Source organism: Cervus elaphus, chromosome 7 (assembly GCF_910594005.1).
Source record: "Cervus elaphus chromosome 7, mCerEla1.1, whole genome shotgun sequence".
Lineage (NCBI taxonomy): Eukaryota > Metazoa > Chordata > Mammalia > Artiodactyla > Cervidae > Cervus > Cervus elaphus.
Genome location: NC_057821.1, coordinates 17,047,984 through 17,072,218, shown reverse-complemented (window position 1 = coordinate 17,072,218; position 24,235 = coordinate 17,047,984). Strand labels below are relative to the sequence as shown.

The 24,235-nt window shown below is 49.3% G+C and overlaps 1 protein-coding gene across 15 annotated transcripts in view; it reads left to right on the top strand.

Moving 5' to 3' along the window:
• Window positions 1-24,235, top strand: part of TRERF1 (transcriptional regulating factor 1) — a 206,674-nt gene that overhangs the window by 159,268 nt on the left and 23,171 nt on the right. For 9 of the 15 annotated variants that reach the window (XM_043907470.1, XM_043907464.1, XM_043907471.1 and 6 more), the window contains 9 exons: window positions 6,941-8,608; window positions 9,976-10,022; window positions 10,913-11,063; window positions 12,134-12,445; window positions 15,796-16,183; window positions 17,238-17,304; window positions 18,536-18,675; window positions 18,800-18,903; window positions 20,426-20,501. In XM_043907470.1, coding sequence (XP_043763405.1) covers window positions 7,199-8,608; window positions 9,976-10,022; window positions 10,913-11,063; window positions 12,134-12,445; window positions 15,796-16,183; window positions 17,238-17,304; window positions 18,536-18,675; window positions 18,800-18,903; window positions 20,426-20,501 — 2,695 coding nt within the window. In that variant the 5' untranslated portion in view covers window positions 6,941-7,198. Of the gene's footprint in view, window positions 1-2,400; window positions 2,460-6,940; window positions 8,609-9,975; window positions 10,023-10,912; window positions 11,064-12,133; window positions 12,446-15,795; window positions 16,184-17,237; window positions 17,305-18,535; window positions 18,676-18,799; window positions 18,904-20,425; window positions 20,502-24,235 lie in introns of all 15 variants that reach the window. The other 6 variants (XM_043907474.1, XM_043907473.1, XM_043907477.1 and 3 more) reach the window with 4 other exon arrangements.

Below are 24,235 nucleotides of genomic sequence, written 5' to 3'. Positions count from 1 at the left end.
TGTTAATTCATTCATGAATGAAAAAGTTCCAGGTGCCAGTTACCCAATAAGAAGTGTTATACATAATGAGAAAAGCAGTTACCTTATTAGCAAAATAATAAAGACTTGAATCTTGTGTTAGTATTGTAACAGTCCTGTGGGATTGAGTAGCCCACCAAGAAGAACGGTTTCCAGGTTTTAAGTGTTTTATTTAAAAACATTTGACCAGATGCTAAACTGTGGGCCTGGTGTGCTGCTGCCTGTGTAAATGGGGGTAGGGGTGGGGGTGTGTACAAGCATTCTTGTATGAGCAAAAGTGTCTCTAGAATATACAAACCTGAGTGATTGTCTGGAGGGGTACTGACTGTCTGAAGTACCCTTTATAAAAATTTTGCTCTAACTTGTCATTTTCAAGCATTTATTTGAGATTGTTTTCACTCTTTTGTATGCTCTTTTATACCTTTTGAATTTTGAACCATGTGAATTTAGTATCTATTCAAAAATATATAAACTTAATGAAATAAGTAGCATATGGTTTTGCTGTTACCTCAGTACATCTCCCTAGGGAAGTCATTTTTCCTCTCTTCCATTCAGTATATGATTCTTTTTTTTTTTTTCCATTTTGTGATATCTGTATTCACTTTTTTAAGTTAATTTTTTAACTAGAGGATAAGGAAATGGTAACCCACTCCAGTATTCTTGCCTGGAAAATCCCATGGACAGAGGAGCCTGGCATTCTACAGTCCATGGGGTTGCAGAAGAGTCGGACATGACTTAGCAACTGAACAACTGCTTTACAATGTTGTGTTGGTTTCTGCTGTACAAAAATGTGAATCAGTCATAACTGTATATATGTGTGTATATACACACATACGCATATATATAAATATATCCCCTCCCTCTAGAGCTTCCCTCCCACCAATAGCCAGGACAAGGAAGCAACCTAGATGTCGATCAACAGATGAATGGATGAAGAAGTTTTGGTACATATGTATGATGGAATATTACTAAGCCATAGGAAGGAACAAATGTGAATCAGTTGAACTGCGGTGGATGAACCTAGAGCCATTATACAGAGTCTATGATTTTTGATTGCCTATACTGTGAGACATGTAGTCTTCTAGGTCTGGAAGTTACAGACAACCTTCAACTTGAGAGGGCATCAGATTGAACAGGAGGGCTTATTAAAACACGGACTGCCAGGACTTCCCTGGCAGCCCAGTGGCTGGTAATCTGTGCTCCCAATGTCGGGGGTGGAGGGGCTCAGGTTTGATCCCTGGTCGGGAAACTGGGATCCTGCATGCTGCACGACATAGCCAAAAAGAAATGTTTTTTTAAAAAAAGCACAGACTGCTGGGCCCCACCCCACCCCCCACATTCATTGGGTCCGGGTGAAGCTCAAGAATCAGCATTTACCCAAACTCGTGTATATACAATGGAGAAACGACAAGGTCCTACTGTAAGGCACAGTAGGAACTATAATCTATAATCCCTGTGATAAACCAAAATGAAAAAGAATATGAAAAAAGAATGTGTATATATGTTTTTATATATATATATATATATATGTAACTGAGTCACTTTGATGTATAGTAGTAATTAGTGCAACATTATAATTCAACTATATGTCAATAAAAAACAAATTTAAAGGGAAAAAAAAAAGAATCAGTTCCCAAGTGATGCTGATGCTGCTGGCCTGGGAAAAAACACTGTGGGAGCCCCGCCTCTTGACTTTCTAGCGTTTTCTGCTTTCTAGGGTTCTTTATAAATAAACTACGTTCCCAGTTCTGAAATTATCCACAAATAACGGATACAGTAGCTCAGAACACCAAGTAATCCCTCTTGCACAGCAGTCTGGGAACACAACAGAGCAGACAGGTCAATAGACATAAAATTATCTAGCTTCCCTTCCACCCACAGTGTATAATGTAGAGACACGGAGTCAGATCATGGTCAGAGGCTGGTGAGTTTCAATAAGTAATTCTTCCTGGGGGAGGTGCGGTGGTGCAAGGCTTTCGAGGAAGGTTACGTGGTGAGGTTTAAGCCAGGCAGGACATTCTGATATCACCAGGGCTAATGCCCACTGGATAACACTGCTGGACATATTTTTTTTTTTCCATTTATTTGGCTGTGTGGGGTCCCAGTTGCAGCATGCAGGATCCTTAATTGTGCATGCAGAATCTTTAGTTGTGGCATGTGGGATCCAGTTCCCCAACCAGGGATCAAACCTGGGCCCCCTGCATTGGGAGCTTGGTGTCCCAGGGGCCACCAGGGACATCCCTGAAGATCATTTTAAGACCCCCACAATTTACCCCTGACCATACAAATTTAGCCTGATCATCAGTGAGTTCCTCACAAGGATGTGAAGCCTCAGCATGGACCCCTGCACCTGATTCTTTGCCTTTGTGCATGTTCCCACAGGTGGAATTCCCCTGCTGGTCCTCTCAGCTCTGTAAACCCTATTTGTCCATCAGGACCAGGTAAAATATAATTGTTCTTTATGAGGATTTAATACTCGCTCAGCCTACACCGAATAACTTTTCCTGTTTATCAGTTCACTAGGACACTTGATCATTGTTCTCTTAATTTTTTTTCCATTTATTGATTCACGCGTTCAATAATATTACCCCTCTATCAAGAAATTCTTATCAGAGGGCCTACCATATACTGGGAATTATGGTAGATTTAGGGAATGGAATCATAGGCAAGGAAAAAAAAAAAAAGGCATGGTCCCTGCCCTGGTAAGAGAAAGATCCATGAATCAAATAATTACACTGGTGGAAATACAGTTACAGGCTGAGAAGAGTGGTCTGAAGGAAAAGGATATGGTTTTATGAGAACATAAAAGAAATGACCCTGATGTAGCCTTGGGAGTTGAGGTTAGGATAGACTTTCTAAGAAAGTATAGTTTGGGCTGAGAACTGAAGGATGCCCAGGACTTGGCTGGATGAAGAGGTGAAGAAGGGAAGGGGAAAGCTCTCCAAATTGGGGAGGGGCAGTATGTGCAAAGGTCCAGTTGTAAGAGACAGCTTGGCAGATTCATGGAACCTGGTCACTCTGGGAGACCAGAGTGACTGGGAATGTGGACAGGGCGTTGGTGGGGAGAACAAGGAGAAAAGGGTTATATCCTGAGGCTGGGAACAAACCATGGGGAACCCTGTCAGCCCCATTATGATTTTTATTTTAAACTGAATGGTACTAAAGATGTCATGGAAAGGTTTTAAACAGTGGGATGATGTTATCACAGTACATTTCGGAAAGTTTATTCTGCTGCTGCTGTGCGGAGAATGGACATGACTGAAAGCAGGGAGATGACCAATCAGAATGCTTTGGGGATAGTGCAGAAGATAAATACAGTGCCCTGGACTAGGGTGCTAGTAGTGGAACCAGAGGAAAGTGGGTCGAGTTCAGAAAATACTAGGTGGTAAATTAATGGGTCGTGGTGGTTGGTTAAGGGGGAAGCAAGAGTCAAGGGTGAGACTTTGTTTTGGTTTGTTTTCTTAAAATATTTATTTATTTAGGCAGTGCTGGGTCTTAGTTAGGCTTCCTAGGTGGCACTAGTGGTAAAGAACCCACCTGCTAATGCGGGAGACATAAGAAACACAAGTTCAATCCCTGGGTCGGGAAGATGCCCTGGAAGAGGGCACGGCAAGCCACTCCAGTGTTCTTGCTGGGAAAATCCCATAGACAGAGGAGCTAGCTATGGACAGAGGATTCTTGTGTTCTTGCTGGGAAAATCCCATGGACAGAGGATTCTAGCAGGCTAGAATCCATAGGGTCACAGAGTCAGACATGACTGAGCTACTTAGCCTGCACACACTCAAGGGTCTTAGTTGTGGCCTGCAGGATCTTTTTTTTTTTTTTTTTTTTTAATGTGGGATCTAGTTCCCTGACCAGAGATCAAACCCGAGCCCCCTTCACTGGGTGCGTGGAGTCTTAACCACTGGACCATCAGGGAAGTCCTAAGGGCTTTGAAGGAGCATCCATTTTGGGGGAGATGATGTTGAGTTTGCTTTGAATTTAGAAATGGGGGTGTGGAGTAGGCAGCTGATCAGGAGGTCAGACCCTCTTAGGGAGTGGTCGCTGGGAGTCCTCAAGGCTTCATCTTCAGGGTCTGCTCCAGCCATGTTTAGCCAGCCTTTGTCCCACCCCACTGCTTTCCTTGTTCCACCCTTCATTCCACCAAACCAAATGCCTCACCCTGAATTTGTCCATCTCCATCTCTTCTCATTCAGAAAGGGACAGAGACCAACTTAGATTTGCTCCCAGTTGGAGGTGGGGGGATCTTCAAAAACTTCCTGCTTAAAATCCCCCATAAAAGGATATTGTAAAACCATTTACCCCCTCACACATTTTTAAGTTTACATCTACATTTTTTATCATATGTCTACAGAAGATGCAATTTCCAGTACATTGTAAACACTGATATTTTTAAGTAAAACTATGATATCACTCTTTTAAATTTATCCAGTGGAATCTAAACACCATGGAATTTGATACCCACATCATCCATTTTAAAAATGTATGAACATGTTCTTCATTAATAGTCAGTATTCCTTTTTGTCCTGAAATTTTATTTCTGTTTCACTTCCCCTGTGGAATTTTATCCTAATGTAATATGTTTTTTGTCCCTAAAACTCTGTGATTTGTTTCCCTATCCTAATTTTTTGTAACAATTTTATATGAAGTTAAAACTTTTAAAATTTCCTGAAATCATAAAGTTCTAAGTTCTAAAATTTTCTTCCTGTTTGAGTTATCATTATAATGATTATTAAAAGTGTGCAGTTATCAAGATAGCATAAAGGATATTCTAATTTGGATAAATAATACACATAAAAATTAAAATTATATTGAAAATATACCTTAGATGGTGATGCTGGAGACTTTTTAAAGAGAGTAACATTTGATTGTTTTTCATGTAAACACACTTTTTTGTTTGCGGTGTTGGGGGGTTTTTTTGTCTGAAGTATAATTAATTTACAGAGTTGTGTTAATCTCTCCCGTATAGCACAGTGGCTCAGTTTTACACATTCTTTTTTAAACATTCTCTTCCATCGTGGTTTATCCCAGGAGACTGGACATAGTTCCCTGTGCTAAACAGTAGGACCTTGTTGTTTATCCATTCTCAGTGTGGTAGTTTACATCTACCAGCCCCAAACTCCCAGTGCATCCCTCCCCCACCCGCCTCCCCTGGCAAACACAAGTCTGAGCTCTATGTCTGTGAGTCTGTTTCTTTTTTGTAGTTAGGCTCATTTGTGCTACATTTTAGATTCCACATATAAGTGATGTTACATGATATTTGTTTTTCTCCTCTGACTTACTTCGCTCGGCATGACTATCTAGAGTTGCACCCATGTTGCTGCAAATGGCATTAGTTTGTTCTTTTCTGTGGATGAGTAGCATTCCTGTGTGTGTGTGTGTGTGTGTGTGTGTGTGTGTGTGTGTGTGTGTGTGTGTGCACGCGCACCACATCTTCTTTATCCTTTCAGCTGTCAATGAGCATTTAGGTTGTTTCCATGCTTTGGCTAAGTCATTTTTTATTGACGTACAACATATACACATGTGATGAAGTCCGAGTGAGCAACTCAGGTTATCACAGAGTAAGCGCACCACCACCCATGCAGCTGTCACCCAGGTCCAGAGGTAGACTCTTGCTGGTGCTGGGTTATTTCTTCTTTTTTGTGTGTGTGTGTTTTTTTTTTAATCTGTCCATGGAAGAATACAGTTTGTTGCATAAGATATGAGACACAGGCTGGCATCTATTATATTTCTATTTTTCATTTATATAGATGTAAACACGGAAAAGCCTCATTCGTATAAACTAATAGATAAAAAATAGGAGTTTTATTAAAGTGGTGTCAGCTCAGGGTTCTTGATCTGCTTCTGAGTTATGTACCAAAAATCACATAGTGATCTATCACTGACAATTGTATTTTAATTACTTCTACTGGGCCTTCCTAATGAAAAACAAGAATTGGAAACCACCCAGCTTGCAAATAAGATTTACTACTTATTTATTAGAGTGTCTCACTTTCAGGGTTCTGAGTGTGGCCTCAGTGGTTGTGGCACAGGGGCCCAGTTGCTCTGTGGCATGTGGGTTCTTCCTGGATCAGGGATTGAACTCGTGTCCCCTGCATTGGCAGGCAGATTCTTAACCACTGGACCACCGAAGAAATCCCCTAGTTCATGTTTCTAAGAGAGGGAACTTGATTGGCTCAGCCTATTTGTTTATCTACTTATTTATTTATTTATTGAGCCCAGGCACATCATAGACTTCTGGCCAGGTGATCGGCACTGTGCACGAATGTTTCTTTGAGCAGGGATACCAAAGGATCAAGTGGCTGTGTACTGACATGCACTGCTCTTCTTTGAAACTGTTCTTCTGCTAGAAATATACCCTCCAGCCTATGAGTTCCATATCTGTTATTTTTCCCTTTCTGTTACATGCGTCTCTTTCCTCCTCATACTGTAATTATTCATGGACCAACTCCTTTTTCCACTGTAAGCTCCTCGAGATCTGGCCCATGTCTTAATCATTCCCTTAAGCATTGTGTCTTCCACTTAGTAAATGTCTGTGTCTAATAAGTGTTTGTTGACCAGATGAATTGATTTATGAGTGTCTTAAACTTCTTCATATCCTTTTAGGCCCTACAGTATTGCTGGGCTTTCAATAGTAGGGTCCCAGAAGAACGGATGAATTAATCAGTGAGCAAAACAATGAATTAACGAATCGATGAGCTAATGAGCCGTTTAGCAATGGCTTGAAATTAAGAGAGTTTACATCTCACGTGAGGGTCAAGATCTGCGGAATCAGTGTAAAGGTGTGGCGTGTATGAAACTGGCTATTTGTAATCCAGGCTCCCGTTTTGTGTTTATTTCTCTAAGAGTCGTGGTAGATACAGTTGCTCATTGCAAAACATCCAAGTAAGTCCTGTCCTGTCCTTTGCAACTTGTCTTGCAGGTGTGAGCAGCATCTCTTCACCACGGTGGCATTTGGTCCGTCCCTTAGCCCGGGTGAGGATGTAAAACCCCTCGCTCTGCACATGCGTGGTAGAGGCCAACGGGAACACCTGGCTGCAGCCACGGTCACGGACATGTCAGCCGTGGAGTAGTGTGGACGCTTTCTCTCTGCTTCTCAGGGTTTCAGTCCTTTCGGGTTTGTGTCATTGACCTTTTTGTATGGTTTTGTGGCTGGACGTTCACAACCAGGGCAGGCACCATGGGGGACCAGCAGCTGTACAAGACCAACCACGTGGCCCACGGTGGTGAGAACCTTTTCTACCAACAGCCACCACTTGGCGTCCACGGCGGGCTGAACCACAACTATGGGAATACAGTGCCTGGGGCTGGAATGGATGCCCCTCAAGCATCACCCATCTCCCCCCACTTCCCTCAAGACACTCGGGATGGTCTAGGCTTGGCTGTTGGCTCCAAAAACCTTGGCCAAGTGGATACCTCGAGGCAGGGAGGGTGGGGAGGCCACACAGGGCCTGGAAACCACGTCCAGCTACGTGGCAACCTCACCAACTCGAACATGATGTGGGGGGCGCCGACCCAGGCGGAGCCCACTGATGGCTACCAGTACACCTACTCGCAGGCCAGCGAGATCCGGACCCAGAAGCTCACCAGCGGTGTCCTGCACAAGCTAGACTCTTTCACCCAGGTGTTTGCCAACCAAAACCTGCGAATTCAGGTCAACAATATGGCCCAGGTGCTGCACACCCAGTCGGCGGTGATGGATGGAGCGCCTGACAGCGCCCTCCGCCAGTTGCTGTCCCAGAAGCCCATGGAGGCCCCAGCACCGGCCCTCCCGTCCCGCTACCAGCAGGCGTCCCAGCAGCCTCACCCTGGTTTCACCGGTGGGCTATCCAAACCGGCTCTCCAGGTCGGGCAGCACCCGAGCCAAGGGCACCTGTATTATGACTACCAGCAGCCACTGGCCCAGATGCCGGTGCAGGGAGGACAGTCACTGCAGGCCCCCCAGATGCTATCCCAGCAGATGCAGCAGCTGCAGCCGCATCAGTATTACCCGCCGCAGCAACAGCCACACGCTGGGCAGCAGCGGGTGTCCATGCAAGAAATGCAGCCACCGCCGCAACAGCAGATTCGCCCGCCACAGCCCCAGCCCCAGCCGCAGGCGCGGCAGGGTTCAATGCAGATACCTCAGTATTACCAGTCCCCACCCATGATACAGCCTTTGCCAGAGCCGCAGCAGCCCCAGATGCACCTGCAGCCCCCTTCGTATCACAGGGACCCCCACCAATACACCCCGGAGCAGGCGCACGCAGTCCAGCTAATTCAGCTGGGCTCCGTGCCCCAGTACTACTACCAGGAGCCCCAGCAGCCCTACGGCCACCCCATGTACCAGCAGAGCCACCTGCCTCAGCACCAGCAGCCTGAGGACGGTCAGCCCAAGACTTATCCAGGCGACAGGCAGGCCCAGGCCATGCTGAGCTCCCACGGGGACCTGGGGCCTCCAGATACAGGAATGGGAGACGCGGCCAGCTCCGACCTGAACCGGGCCAGCAGTGCCCTCCCGCACCGGCCGCTCCTGTCCCCCGGCAGCATCCACCTCAACAACATGGGGTCTCAGCACCAGCAGCTGTCTCCCAGTGCCGTGTGGCCCCAGGTATCCTCAGAGTGGACGTTAATCCCGGGATCACAGGGTGCGCGTGCGCCAGCCAGAGCTGAGTCCAGTGCAGTGCCTAGTCCCATCCTCCAACCCCCTCCGACACTTTCGTTCTTTTCTTTATTCCACAAACATTAACCAGACACTGTGGAATACGAAATCAATTGTGACTCAGTCTTTTTCCCGTAGAACTTATAATCTCACTAAAGAGGTGGCCAAAATATATATCAGGTCCCCAGTGATGCATGTCATGGTCAAGGCCTCATCAGGTGCCCAGGGACCACACAGTGGGGATGTCTTGTACCCCTTAGGTCTGTATCCTTAGGGGACTTCCTATGAAATTGTTCCCTTCTGGGGAGGGAGACCATATTATGACAGCATTTCTCAAAGTCTATTGCTCAGAATAGGAGTTCCATAGAATGTTTAGTGGACATTGCTCGGGGGAGGGGAGTGGGTTCATGGGAGAAATCAATATCAGGGGATACCTCATGTAATTGCACTGGTGAAAACCTTAGCTGCCCACAGGATCCAGGCAGGTAAAGTCAATAAGCAGAATGGCCTGGTATGGATGGTGTGGACTAGAGGGCCTATGCCCCAACTAATGATATCCATAGTCAGGGTTTTTAAAAACAGTCCAGCCAAGCAGACCATGTCTGCAGGTCAGATTCAGCCTGTGGGTGACAGGTATTAACTCTTAATTGTTTCCCAAATATATTTGATCATAAAACTGCCTAATATATGCTGAGCACCGTTCATGTTTTGGCGTGTTCCAAGTGCTACACTCAGGTGTCAACAGATTCAGGGGAGGAGAGTACCTTGAATAAGACCAGGGTAGATGAAGAGAGGGCTCTGATGAAGGTTGAAGGCCAGAGATGAATTCTCTTTGACCCTGTTTTGTTTAGGACTCAGGCCAGTAGTAACTGAGAGCCTTTGTGAATACACGAATAAGATGACATGGCCCAGGCTAAAAAGAATTCCAGCAGGAGGTCTCCTTGTGTGAGGCTGTATCATCCAGCTCTCCATTCTGTGTCACTCTTGGGAATGGAGTCTGTCCATGCGCAGAGGGGTAGATGGGGAGAACAGGAAGGGAGGTGAGGGATTGAGTCCCATTGGTCTTGTGGCTGGCGGGGCATCCTCAGGGGTGTGGCCCCAAGCCCATGAGCCTCAGGGGAAAGAAGACTGGAAGTTTCAGGTGTGGAAGGCCAAGGGCATGAGTAGCTATGAGCCTGGTCAGCATGAGGCAGAGAGAGGGAAGAATCCTAGAAGGGCAGGCCCTGGTGTTCCCACTGCTCAAGGACCCCTCCCGTCAGAAACATGCTTTTTTTTTTTTTTTTCCTTCTTTCTTCTGGTGTCCTGCTCAAAATTAGATGCACCTACCTGATGGCCGAGCCCAGCCAGGGTCTCCTGAGTCAAGGTAGGATGGATGCTTGTTGGCATGCGGGGAAACTGGGAGGTTTTCCTGGATTGTCTCATGATTCATTTCCAAATTCAAAGTCAGTTCCTCAAAGAAATTTATAAGAATAATAATAGCTGTTGTGGTTGAGCCACTTACTATTACTCCATATCATGTCTAATAAAAGTAACTCAGTGAGGGTTGGTATGATTACCATGTGCCTAGCATATAGTAAGCACTCAACCACTATTAACTGTTATTATCATTATTATTTTACAAATGAGAAAGCTGAGTCTCAGAGAGCTTAAATTTGCACATCGAGAAAGTAGGGGTGCTGGCATAGACTCCAAAGCCCATGTTCTGCCCTCTTATCCATTCGGTGAGTGTTTATTGAGTACCTACTGTGTGCCAGACATAGAGCTAAGCTTTGAGGATGCCATAGTGAAATAGTACAGTCTTGCTTCCTCCCCTCATGGGTGTGGTAAATGATTAAAGCCAGAGTTAGCCAGAACCTAACAAACTAAGATGTGTAATCTGAAGACTTAATCAGAGGACTGAGACTCATATCTCTAAGGGAAGGCTTCTAGAAGAGGAGGACCCAAGCACCCTGTTTCTAGAAGGGTAGTAAGCCAGAGGTGGGGGAAAAAACAGCACGTGAAGGCCTGAAATGAAGAAAGATGTTTGGTTCACCTTTTGCATGATCTTAAGCATACCCTTTCCTACTTTTGAGCCTCTGTTTTCCATCTGCAAATTGGGCTCAGTTCTCCGAAGGGAAATTGGCTAGGGGCCATGGCCGTGGGAGCTTTGGGTGAATGAAACGGGTTCATCGTGGGTTGTGTGGCCTTGTGATGAGTCATTGTTTCCCTTTGTTGATGTGCGTGTCCTCTCCACTTGGCCCTACCCTTGAGCAGCGGCCAACCCAAAGGAGTGTTTGGGGAGCAGTTTGATGCCAAGAACAAGCTGACATGCTCCATCTGCCTGAAGGAGTTCAAGAGCCTGCCCGCCCTGAATGGCCACATGCGGTCCCATGGGGGGATGAGGGCCTCCCCCAGCCTCAAACAGGTGAGCAGGAATGCACCCCCTATGCTTCCCAGGCCATGTGCTGCTTGCTTTGCTTTGCTGCCGGCAGATGGAGTAATATGAGCCCCACCCGGAGGACCTGGAGAGGCGTAGTCCTTCCCCAACGGAAGTGCTCAAGCTTTGACGCTGGGAGCCAGCCAGGTCACACAGTCCCCACTTCCACTGGCACCATGGACAAAAATCTAGAACTGAGGTGGCAGAAGTCCTTTTAGGGGATCCCAGCTTCTCTACGTCCTGGAGAAGACAGCAAAGAAAACATGGAGATGCAATATTGTTTTTAACTTCTGCTGCATGACGCACTCAAGACCAGGGTCCCTTAGGCCTTCCAAATCAGTAGTCAGTGGCCAGGGAGAGCTAGTGTGACCACCAGGCTCCCAGCCAGCATTTTCTACTCACTGGGGCACCAGTGTTAGACTCTGGCATCTAGAGACCTTTAAATGCTCTCAGGATTATGCAGGCAAGATATGCTTGTGGTAGACTATCCACGCAGTTTTAGAGTTAGGTTAAAACTCAAAAGAATTTTCTTGATTCTTTGAATATTGTGCATCTTGATTTAAGTCTATGAGATTAACTCGCTGTTCGCCAAAAACTTTGATGTGATCCAGGTCACTCTCTTGACTGTCTTGACGGTGCCAGTTAAAAGATCTTTGTCTTCCATTTGACAGATGAGTCAACTGCAGCCCAGAGAATTAAAAGGTCCTACATGAGAGCTTATGTGGGGTTTTTCCTTCTTTTTTTTTTTTTTTGCCTGATTCTAAACTCCAGATCCTTTTCATGAAAAGCAATGACAACCACACAAAAATTTTTCTTCACTGTCTGTTTGAATATATAAGTGGTCATGATTTTTAAATGTAGAAAATAGAGTGCCTTGTCCACTGCCCATGGGCGTCACTGGAGCCGAGGGACTCAGGATGGCAGGAAGGAAGCCACCCTGAGGCGGTTCTCTGTCACCCACGCGTGATGTCCAGGAGCCTTGCAGGAAGAGCGAAGTTGCATGCCCCACTGTGGGAGCTGCTCTGAGCCCAGGATCAAAGCCTTTATTGTCTGTGTAGGAGGAAGGAGAGAAGGCCCCGGCACCTCCGCCTCAGCCCCAGCCGCCACTGCCGCCTCCGCCTCCGCCGCCGCCACCTCAGCTCCCTCCCGAGGCGGAAAGCCTCACGCCTATGGTCATGCCCGTGTCTGTCCCTGTCAAGCTTCTCCCGCCCAAGCCCAGCTCTCAGGGCTTCGCCAACAGCGTCGCTGCCGCCCCCTCGGCCAGAGACAAGCCAGCCAGCTCGATGTCGGACGACGAGATGCCCGTGCTCGTGAGGATGACCCTCTCTCCCCCACACTCGCCCCACGGGGCTACCCCCAACCCGCCTGCTGTGAGTTGCTGCTCCGCCCCACCTGCCTGGGGTGGGGACATCCCTTTGCTTTCTTGGAGATGGGGACAGATCCCCCTGGGCCACCGGCTGGAGCTCAGACGTGGCATGGCCCCTTGGGGCTGAGCCCCTGTGGCCACCCTGGGAATTCCCATCTGTGTCCAATCTACCTGCTACCCAGTAAACGCCTAGTATTCTACCAGGCTCACGTTCCAGATTAAATTCTGAGAGACCCGAAAATGTTCCTGGATTAAAAACAGAGGTGATAACTCAGCTGATGATCACAGTGATTAAAATATGGACGTACTGTTCCGGATCACAAAGAGCTACTGCCCAGGGACCTCCCTGGTCCCTCCCCCAGGATCTTCAGACCTCCCTGGATCCATCCACCAGAGGTGTAACCCCCTGGCACGGCAGGTCCTCCAGGCATCCAAGCTTATTGTCAGCCTTAGCAGATGCTTAATATTTTCAATATCACCTCTGCATAATTAAATACTCTCAGAGGACCTGATTCATTGAGGTTCCCAAAGTAATTCCACTGAGACACCCACCCCCAATCTCAAGAAAGCAAAGAGATTCGTGTTTCTTACTGTCCTTCTCTTTCTCAGCTTCCAAGTGCTTCACCCAAGCCGCTTAGCCTGGCTCTGGGACAGAGATCTCTCTCTGTCTCCTTCCCTCTTCCCTTCCTTCCCTCCCCCCGTCTGCCCCCAGCCCCTGTGGAGTATGGAACCCCTATGGTTCATTACATCAGACTTGTCCCCTCCCCACAAAGTGCTGTGCTGGGTCATACTTGTTCTCACAGAATAAGTGGCCACAGGAATTCCAGGAGGTATAAAGGTGGGGCTTGGCCAGGAGAAGGATAGGGAGAATAATGAAGAGAACTAGAAAAGTCCAGAAAGAGCCTTTTTGGTTCTCTCCATAATATCAAAGCTCAGAAGAGGAAAGACAGGTGGAGAACTTCTGGAGGTGAGGATTCCCATCAGTTGGCAGGTCCTGGGGGCCAACAACAGGCAGAGAGATGAAACCACACAGCCAGGCCCCCTCTTTGCCCAGGGAAGTGCCTGATTTGGTGGGAGAGACACTGTTTCTACCCTTTGGAAACTTTCAGCCTGAAGCTGGAAAAAGTCAGGTTTCTAGTGACACACGGGTCAGAGCTCCAGGCAGCAGGTCTGCCCCAACTTAAAACAGAGACACCAAGGCCCTCAGCACTGCCCTGCTTGGGGCTGGTGGGGAATATACCCCAGGAACTAAGGTCGTTAGGGACTAAGATGAGGCAAGGGACATTTGGTGTTAGAAGACCATCATGAGGAGAGTTCTAGACAAAGTTTTGAAGGCACAGATGAACTTGGTTTTGTGGGAAGGGTGAGAAAGATACTGTGAGGAGGGAAGCATGAAGTAGGACTGAGTACATGTGAGCAAGGTCCTGACACTTAATATATTAAGAGATGAAAATGTGCAGGGAGGAGCCCTGGGTTTTAATTCCCACTATGCTCCTAGCCACTTGGGGTGCAGACAACTGAGACCCTTCCCTTCTCAGAACCATGGTTTCTCCCATGACTTCAGGGGAAAGGGAGCAGGCCTCCTCAGTGGCTGTCACCTCTCTGGGGAGCTTTTAAAACCTCTCAGTGCTTGGCCCTGCTTGTCTGGAACTCTGTAAATGCTTCCTCCCAGGTGATATCCAGGTCTGACCTTCTGGGGGCCTTCCCTGGCCCACAGTCTCAGAGCCTTGCCTGGAGGATTGGAAAGTTCCGATTCAGAGCTGTTGTCACTGAACCAGAGGCTCAAGGAGAGAGGGCCCCAAAGGGACCTCTGGCCCTGTCTGTGGTCAGAGGTCTGGATTTCGGTGCAGTGTTGAAGACATGCAGGGTCCTCAGTTGACCTCATCAGTCACCCAGGAACTGGGTGTAAAGCATCAGGATTGCTCCCCTAGTTGGGGGGCACAGGCATCCTTTCTCCCATTCCTCAGCCCTCTCTCCATCTCAGCCTCAGGCAGCAAGGAGCCCTCTGGTGGGGAAAGGAAGCAGGCTCTGTGGCCCTGGGGATGAACCTCTCTGCCCCTTCTTTTCCCACCTCTCTGCTTCCCTAAACTCCCCTGCTAGGGGCTGGGATGGCACCCCAGAAACTAAGGGGGAATCAAGGAGGGGCAGCCTGAAGTGCTGAAGGCAGCAGAACTGTCTTCAGCAGGGTTAGTTAGAGGGAGAGGAGCCCAGAGCTGAGGGGTGACTGGGGCAGGTCACATGACCATGGCCAACCCTTCCCATCACCCCCTGCTGCCTCCTGCTGAGGCACCAAGGTGGATACCAGGATTGCCAGGGACCACAGCTGTGGCAGGCACTGGCCTGCAGGGCCTGGGAGGGGACCACAGACTGCCCAGAACTTCCCTGCAGGTATCCCCTCTGCACCCCCGCCCCCACCCCTCCAACCACACCACTGTCTCTCCGACCTCACCCAGCTCTGGGTTTTCTGAGCTGATGCTGGCACACACCAAGTCTGTTTGTGTTTGGCTTTGGCATGCCCTGCTTTATCTCCTTCCATGCATATGTTTACTTATTAGTATATCTGTTTCCATGTGGCATATCTTCCTTCCAGAAGATGCTTGGTTCTGCTGGAATAAAATAAACTAACCCCGCTGACAGGAAACCAACCTAGGAGAAGGGTTTGCCACAGAGGAGAGCCACCAGTGCTGGGGGCAGCAGTGAAGGGTGGTGAGGGGGAAGGGTCACCAGATCCACTTCTAGGAGAGCACATGAGAGGGGGGCCTCAGAGATCCCAGCTGGCGGCTCTCCTCCACCCTGACAGTTACCTGCAAGGGGGAGCCCATTGTGTGGGTCACTGGCCCTGGGAGCCTTGGCTGAGGCCTGACCCCCCGTCTTCCTGCCCCACAGCCTCTGCCAGCTTCCCTGAATAGACGATTCTGTCCCCTTCTTAGAACATGTGTTATCTGTCCCCGAGGTCCGTCCCTGGGGAGCCCGTGGGGAATTAAAGGGCCCACTCAGCTGGAGTCCACTCAGCAGATGGGAATGCGGTGATAAGCAGTAAAGAATGTGAATTTATTCTTTCTTGCCCACCCACTGTTCCTACCACCCCCACACCCCCGCAATCGTCTCCAGACATGAGGGATTTCCTCTCAAACCAAAGTCGGCTCCCTTAACCAAGCCACCAGATCTCGCCTTGTCGGAGATGGCTGTGACCGTTTCTCAAGGCAGAGGACGCTGGGGTCAGACCGGGGCGGGGGGGGGGGGGGGGGGGGGCGTGTTCCCGTTAGAACGCAGATTTCCCCCTCCCCTCAACCTGTGGCAAGGGCCTGAGGGAAAAGCCCCAGTATTTGAATCGGATCGTTCTTCCCGTCGTAGGAAATTCCCAAGAAGCACCAGCCAGGCGCGGCCAAAGCCGAGGAAGCCCTCAGGAGCGCGCCATCGGAGAAGAAGAAGTTCCGGCACCGGCCGGAGCCGCTCTTCATCCCGCCACCGCCCTCCTACACGCCCAACCTCGCCGCCTCGCACTCGGGCGCCACCCTGTACCAGAGCCAGCTGCGCTCCCCGCGGGTGCTGGGCGACCACCTGCTCCTGGACCCCGCCCACGAGCTGCCCCCCTACACGCCCCCGCCCATGCTCAGCCCGGTGCGCCAGGGCTCGGGGCTCTTCAGCAACGTGCTCATCGCCGGCCACGGCCCCGGCGCCCACCCGCAGCTGCCCCTCACGCCCCTGACGCCCACGCCGCGCGTGCTGCTCTGCCGCTCCAGTGAGTCGCCCCCCAACCCCGCCGCCGCCACCCCGGGGGTCGGGGGGTGGGGGGGCACCCCGGCTGTGGGTGCTGCTGCCCTGAGAAGCCTCCCGTTCTGTCCTTGTCTCATTCACCTCACAGACCTTTGAGGTGGCCCACAGACCTCTGAGGTGCCTCAGACCGTGTGCTGCGTGCTAGGAATTCTTAGAATACTTACCCTCAAGGGAATCACAGTCATGCCACGAAGACCAACGCATAAAGCTCATTAGGGTTTCTCTGGGATGAGAGAGGAAAAAAAATACAGTCGAAGTGCACCGTGGAGAATCGTGTTAAGACACCCAAAGTAACTGTGCTAAGTACACGTACAAATAGGATTAGCTGCAAGACCACACCTCCACATTTTAGCACGCGGTGTAAAGATCAAGGCCTGCAGCAGAATCTCTTTCTAGAGCAAGAGGAATGTCATAGAATAAGAAAGCTTAACAGGGGAATTCCCTGGCGGTCCATTGGTTGGGACTCCCGGGGCTTTCACTTGCCAAGGGCCCAAGTGTGACTCCTGGCCCGGGGACTGGGATCCTGAAAGTTGCACAGTGCAGACAAAAAAAAAAAAAACTTAAGAGTAGTAGACCAGAGAGATAGCTGGCCTCCCCTTACTCTGAGAAGTGTGTGTGTGTGCCTGCTAAGTTGCTTCAGTTGTGTCTGACTCTGCCGTGACCTCATGGACTGTGGTCTGCCAGGCTCTTCTATCCATGAGATTCTCCAGGCAAGAATACTGGAGTGGGTATCCATTCCCTTCTCCAGGGGATCGTCCAACCCAGGGATCAAACCCAGGCCTCCTGCGTTGCAGGCAGATTCTTTACCCTGTGAGCCACCGGGGAAGCCAGGTGTTAAGAAATGGGGAAACCCTAAGCCACGTTGCCACAATCCAGCTCCTCAGAGACTGCTGGGGTAACTCCTGCATGGTTTGGGTAGGAGAGGGGCCCCACCATGACTGTTCGGGTAACTGCTTGTTTCGTTTAGTTTCTTCTGTACCTTCTCTACTGACCAGTGACCTCTGATTTTTGTGCTTCAGACAGCATTGATGGCAGCAACCTGACGGTCACCCCGGGGCCTGGAGAGCAGACCGTTGATGTCGAACCGTAAGCAAGAGCCAATTATTCTTTAGAACAGAAGCCTCAACCTAGAAAAGGGAGGGGGAGCTTTAAGAAGTATAGCTAGTGTTTCTGGGGACCAAGTGGCCACTGGGCAAGAAGTTGTAGAAATTATAGGATCGTGGTATTTCTCAAGTATGATGGTTACCCTATCATTTCCAGTATTTCAAGGCCTTAAAAATGTGGAGCCTCGTATTTGGAGAACCTTAGTGTCCCCATCTCCAGCTCCATGAGCCAGTTTAGTTAGGGGCCACAGACCTTCACATCTGCAGTGACATCTCTCTCAGGGTACCTAGCTCCCTAGGAGGCTCCACCCACCACCCTGTTCCTTTACCCCCTCCCTAAGATTCTTGGCTGGGCCTCCAAATGGGCTTGTTAAATACTTGAATTGGGGGGTATAATTGAAGAGAAAAAAAAATTTTTTTTTTTCTCTTCATGGATAAATGCAAAAGAGGCCAGATGGTAGAGTGGTGAGTAGATTGAGTCAGGAATCAGGAAACCTGGTTCCAGCACCATTTTATTATTTGATCTTGATCAAGTTAACATTTGTAGAGTTGAGTTAACTCATCTATTAAGTAGGAATACTTATCACTGCTTTGCTTACCTCACAGGCCTTTGTGGGGTTCAGATGGGATCATTTATGTGAAAGTGGCCTGAAAGGATAAAAATAAAATAAGTACTTTGTATTTGTTCCATTGGGTCAAGTGGTACCTTTGGCCATGCTCTGGGCAGCTGTCCCCTTGGCATTAGCACCCTCCCTCTCCCAGCTGGGAAAGTGAAAGTCACTCAGTGGTGTCTGACTCTTTGTGACCTCATGGACTGTATAGTCCATGGAATTCTCCAGGCCAGAATACTGGAGTGGGTAGCCTTTCCCTTCTCCAGGGGATCTTCCCAACCCAGGGATCGAACCCAGGTCTCCTGCATTGCAGGTGGATTCTTTACTAGCTGAGCCACAGGGAAGCCCCTCCCTAGCTCTAGGGAGATAAGAATCCCCAGCCAGGCTTCTCCCTTGCTTCCTGTGGCATCTCTCCCCAATCTTCAAGCTGTTCTTTATCCAAGTGAAAAAGTCATGCCTGGAATCTTCAGATCACACTGTGAGGAAATGCCCCTGCATTCTTCTTGCAGAAGGAACTGATTTCCTTCGTTTTTGAGTCCCTGACAGTTACCTTTGGTCTCTAATTGAAGACCACACTCCTGTTTTTCTTCTTGTGATTTAAAGACGCATCAACATTGGCTTGCGATTCCAAGCGGAGATCCCAGAACTCCAGGATGTCTCTGCCCTGGCCAAGGACACACACAGGGCCACACTAGTATGGAAGCCCTGGCCAGAGCTGGAAAACCACGACCTCCAGCAAAGAGGTATTGACAGCCTGGGAAGAACTGGGCAGGAAGGGCTGGATTTCTCCCAGGGGCCTCTGGCTCTAGGATCATTTTGTGACACTGAGCTTTCTCTGATGCAGTGCCTTGTCTTTGTTCCCAACAGTGGAGAATCTCCTGAATTTATGCTGTTCAAGTGCGTTGCCAGGTGGAGGGACCAATTCTGAATTTGCTTTGCACTCTCTCTTCGAGGCCAAAGGTGATGTGATGGTAAGGAACCATGAAAAGGAGGCTTCCCAGTTCATACGCTTCATATGGAAATTCTGAAAAATATTTCCCCAAGTTCCTGTATTGTCTCATGTCCCATGTAACCAACTCATAAGATGACGACCAGTCAGTGTATCCTCCCACATTCCTTATCTCAGTGAGTAGGTCAGGATTTGAAAGCCTACAAGAAAACCTCCAGTTGGACTTCTGTGTACACATCTGTTCCTCAGTGATAATGATTTGAACATCTGTCTTGGGAAATTCGAATTTCTTTTTAGCAATCGTAATTCACATCAGGAAACAGGTTTGCAATGGTGGAGGTAGAAGGCCTTCCCGAAGCAAAACTTGGCCTAAAAGAGCCTGTCATTCTCTGCTCTTCATTCTTCCCCACCATGGAAATCAGAGTTTGATGTCCATAGAACCATTTGCTGCCCTAACCAAAGGGAGATGTTTGCTGCACACCATCTCGTGTCATTCTTCCGTTTTTGACACAGTTTCTGGCATCCCCAGGCCAGGATGTTGGGACTCTTCTCCCAGAATCAGAGCTGATCATTTGCCTGCTCAACCGGGACCCATGGCTGGAGCACTACATCACTAGCCTCAGCTTTCCCTTCAGTAAATACATGATTCTTATACCAGAGCTAGCCTCTTGCTTTGTAAGTTTATGAAAATGCATAAGCAAACAAATGTCCCAGTACTACCTTCTCACAAGATTATTGATACCCTTCAGAGATTCTCTAGAACACTGGAAAACTCCCCTTGACCTTTTAAGATCAGTGCTGCAGAGCGGTGCTTCTCAAACTTCTAACATGCACACGAATCCCCTGGAGAGGCTTGTTAAAATGCAGCAGTTCAGAAGGTTGGGGTCCAAGGTGCTACATTTCTAACCTGCTCCCAGAGGATGCTCGGGCTGCTGGCCCATGGACCACACTTGGAGTAGCAAGATTCCAGGCCTTGCTCTGCCCCAAAACCATCCACTCCTCAGCTTCATTTGTGCCATTTTTAAAGAACCCCAACAAGGCTGAAGGAGGCAGATTTGAATAGGCTATTTTGCGAGGCTCCCTGGAAGGACAGAGTGCAGTACAGTTATTACTAATACAGCTGTTTGTGTTCAGTCGTAATGAAACATGTAATTTTTTTTTTCTGCTAAAACAGTTCCAAGTCACCCACTCATTTCCTCAGAACCCTTCCCCAGAGACTCAGCCTCCATTCATAGGAGGCCCCACCATATCTCTGAAGCCGGGGCCATCACCAAGGAAGGAGTGGTGTTTGGGCTGCCACCTGTGTTTCTGTGACATGACTAGCTGGCTGCAGGCACGGGCAGGGGAGGTATTAGAATGATGAGTCCTGTTGGGTGCTGACTGGAAGGGGGACCCCGAATAGGGGAGTCTCCCCTTGTTTTCCTTCCAGCACCCCCACCTCGGGCCCTGCCATGCTGGCTCATCTTCCTTGTGGGATAGTTGGTCTTCCAAGGATACACAGCCCCATGAATGACTCTTGCCTTTTCTCTCCCGTGGGTCTGCAGGCTGCTCTGGAAATGCTGCTGTTGCGGAAACCAGTCAGGTTAAAATGTCATCCTTTAGCAAATTACCACTATGCCGGTAGGTGCCAGGAGCCCTGCCGGGGCTCACTGTTTGCATGTTGCTTGTGTCCCCTTTTACTAACAGAGAGCACCTGTTCTGTCCTCAGTGCCACTTGTTTTCCTGGGGCCTCTGGGGCATAGCCAGCGGGGCAGCTGTGTCCACCGACTGGTCGCTGTTGGGCATTTGTCTGTCTGTCTCCTCCCATCCTGGGTGTGCTAAGAGCTGGGCAGCAGCGGACAGGGGCCCCGCGTGTGGCAGCGGGAGAGAGCCCCAGAGGGTGGAGCACAGAGGCAACAACTCACAGCAGCCCCTCGGCTTTGGAATCCAATCTTGCCTGCTCCCCGTTGCCCTCTGCGGCTTTGGTTTCCTCACCTATAAAGTGGGGCTCATATTCCATCCCTTATGGCATTTTGTGAAGACTAGAGACAGCACATGGAGCCTCATGCCTGGCACATTCTAGTAGCCATTATTATTCATTTATTGAACAATTTAAGATGAGGAAGTGACAGTGACGGATTTTGACACAGTCCTGCCCTGTGCAGTTTGGAGCCTGAGGAGGAGGCAGTTATTAAACAGGTCACATGAATGGCAGGAGAAGGACATGTACATGCACACGTATACACGTACCTATACGTATACACATGGGGCTTCCCAGGTAGTGCCAGTGGTAAAGAACCCACCTGCCAATGCAGGCACAAGAGACTTGGGTTCGATCCCTAGGTCAGGAAGATCGCCTGGAATAGGAAATGGCAGCCCCCTCCAGTGTTTTTTCCTGGAGAATTCCATGGACAGAGGGGCCTGGTGGGCTACCGTCCATGGGGTTGCAAAGAGTCGAACACGATTGAGCACACACACGAACATATACACTTACATATACATATACGCATAGATACACACATACACATGCATGTACAGTGTCTTAGAAGCGGGTGGATTACTGATGGCATCACCAATAAGAGGAAAGGAGAACACACTTTAGATAGAGTTGAGTGTGGTGAGAATGGTGAAAAGACAAGGAAACAGGTGGGGGAGCCTGTGGTGACAAGTGAAGTTGAAGTCAGTGTCTGTATTTCCATTAACCGGTAGCCCAGTCTATTCTGGCATCTCCGCGAGCCCGCCCGAGTTCTCTGTTTCAGAGAGGGCTGGATCCTCCAGTGCCCCTTGGTGGTATTCGTTTGAAGGTGTCTCTGGTGCCTGGGGGGACCCTGTGCGGTAGGTGCTACGTCAGTGGCCCTGGGGACCCAGTGGTGCCTTTTCCAGGCCTCGGTCCAGGTGGCCAGATGTGGCCTCCGTGGAGTGCTGTTCTGCAGGTACCACGGTGTTCTCAGAGGGCTCCCTGTCCCCACCTCTACTGTCTGCCTCAAGGAGCCAGTTTCTTAATATCGTCTCCATCATTTCCTGCTCCGTGTCTTTCCTGAGTGTGGCTAGAAGATGTGGGAGTTCTCCCTAATCTGCTGTGGAAACAATTCAATCCTCTCTTAATTCCCAGCGTCATCTGCTGCCCATTAAACCCTGACAGGCCATCCAGCCTCCTGGAGCCTGTGTCAAGCTTCTTTGCTTAGTGGGTGAGACTTCCCAACCATCTGCCGCGACTGCCCTTAGCCCCTGGGGTGACTGGGGTGGCCGGCACCTTGGGGCAGGTCAGCTCCAACAATGAGCAACCTTGTCTGGAACCTAAATCCCCTCCGGTTCTTTCCAGCATGCCAAGCAACAATTGTGGTTTTTTGTTGTTTTTTTTTTAATGTGTGTCATGACGTGAAAAAGATGGGAAAACTATGGGCTGGAAACTACCCCTACCCTCAACAAAACAAAAACATTGAAACAGGACTAAAAACTTTGATTCCCAGGTGACTCAGTGGTAAAGAATCTGCCTGCCAAGCAGGAGACACAGGAGACGCGAGTTCAATCCCTGGATTGGGAAGATCCCCTGGAGGAGGAAATGGCAACCCACTCCAGTATTCTTGCCTGGAGGCTATACAGTCCATGGGGTCACAGAGAGTCGGACAAGACTGGAAGGGTTGAACTCCAGACTCCCAGTTGTCTAGAGAGAGAGGTCAGACCTCCCTGGCTTGTGCCCTGGAGGGAAGGTAGAAAGACTTTGGGGGGAGACTAAATTTTGGGGGAGACAGAGACAGGGGCCCTTGAAAATCACTTCCCTGACTTTACTCCTGACTGCCCTTCCACCCCATCCCACCCCAAGCAGTTCAGAAAGAAGAGGGAAGAACGGCCAGTTCTGGGGCCCAGAAGAGACGCCCGTGTGGGTGGGCAGCTCACACAGATTTGGGGCTGCTCGGCAAACCTGGAGGAGCTCTGTTAAGATCCTCAGAGGGTGGTGCTGTTGCCGTGGCCTTCAGGGCTCTCAAACTGACACCAAAGCGCCTGATCCAGCTTTCTCTCCGCACCCTCCACCCATGTGTGGGCAGCTGTTGTTTGCAGTGGCTCCCAGTCAGCAGCTGAATTGGGTGGAGAAGGCTTGCGCATGGGGGTGTCAAGGGGGCGAGGATGCCTGGCTGTGATTAGAGGACTTCCAGCATCCTTGGTTTTTCCGCTGAGCCGGTCATTCCTGCAGATGGGCGCAGAGTGGAGGGGAGTCAGAGCTGGCCCTGGGACTCTTGGCAAGAGTTCAGCAGAGGCTCGTATGGGCTCCCCCACAGCCCAGGCGCTCACGGGGTCCTGAACCTTGACCTGACTCCAGAAATGGGAGAGACCTGGAGGAAATACCCATTCAGTCGAGGGAGGCTGATCTATGTATTGGAAGTTGCCCCAGTTTGGTGGGGAGACAGAATTACATTCTCCAGAGAATACTTTGAAAGAAGCACAGCTGTGAAGTCACCTCGAGGGCATTCTTAGCCCGTGTTGCTAGCTGGAGACTGACCCCCGCAAAGGGCAGGAACCAAGTTACTATGCACTTTGCTGCTTGGAGAGAAGGTTAGTGGACAAGCTCAGGTTCTGGATTCAGACCAAGGCCTCCCTGCCTTTTGCCTCTGGAGGGAACTTTGGTATCACTCAGTTCACATGCACCCCTAAAAAAATTACTAAGCCTTTACCCATCATGGAAAATCTTTCACAAAATGAAGATCTGGTATAAAAACAAGTCCTCCTTTTTCTGCAATGAACATGTCTTTCTTATGTAATCTCTGTGACAGCATCAATAACAGTTTTTTAAAGATTGAAAGGAAGACAGAAAGGCCCTCTTTAAAAGACACTGTGCCCAAACTTTCTCTCACCCCTCCAGGTCTCTCTTTAATTGCCTGCGTTCGCTATAGATTGCCCCAAATTTCACCACCATCCAGAGCCTGTTTCCCAGCAACCGAAGCTCAGAACATTTCTCCTCTGGATTCTGTTCCAGCACCAGTTTCCTCCTGTTAATTAGGCTCTTTGTAATTAGGCTTAATCATCTTATTAGGGACCCCTGCTGATAATAGCCCACTAGCCAGGAATCCCCAGGGAGAATGAATGAGTGTGGGATGGGGAGGGGGAGGGTGTCAGCCCACTGACCCTAGGGACGTGATGAGTGGACAGCAATGATCTCAGAGAGGGTGGCCAAGCGAGAAGTTGGGGCAACCCCCTGCCTTGGTTTTTGCATTTTTATCCTGGACTTTGTCCAAGAAACAGAATCCAAGAAGAGCTGGCTTAAAACAAAAAAAACCACCTTGTCCTGGAATGGGGAGAACGCTCCTGCCGTACAGTCTCCAGGAGGAGAGATGCTGTACCTTAATTACAGGAGGATTTCGAGGCAGGGAAAGGAAGAC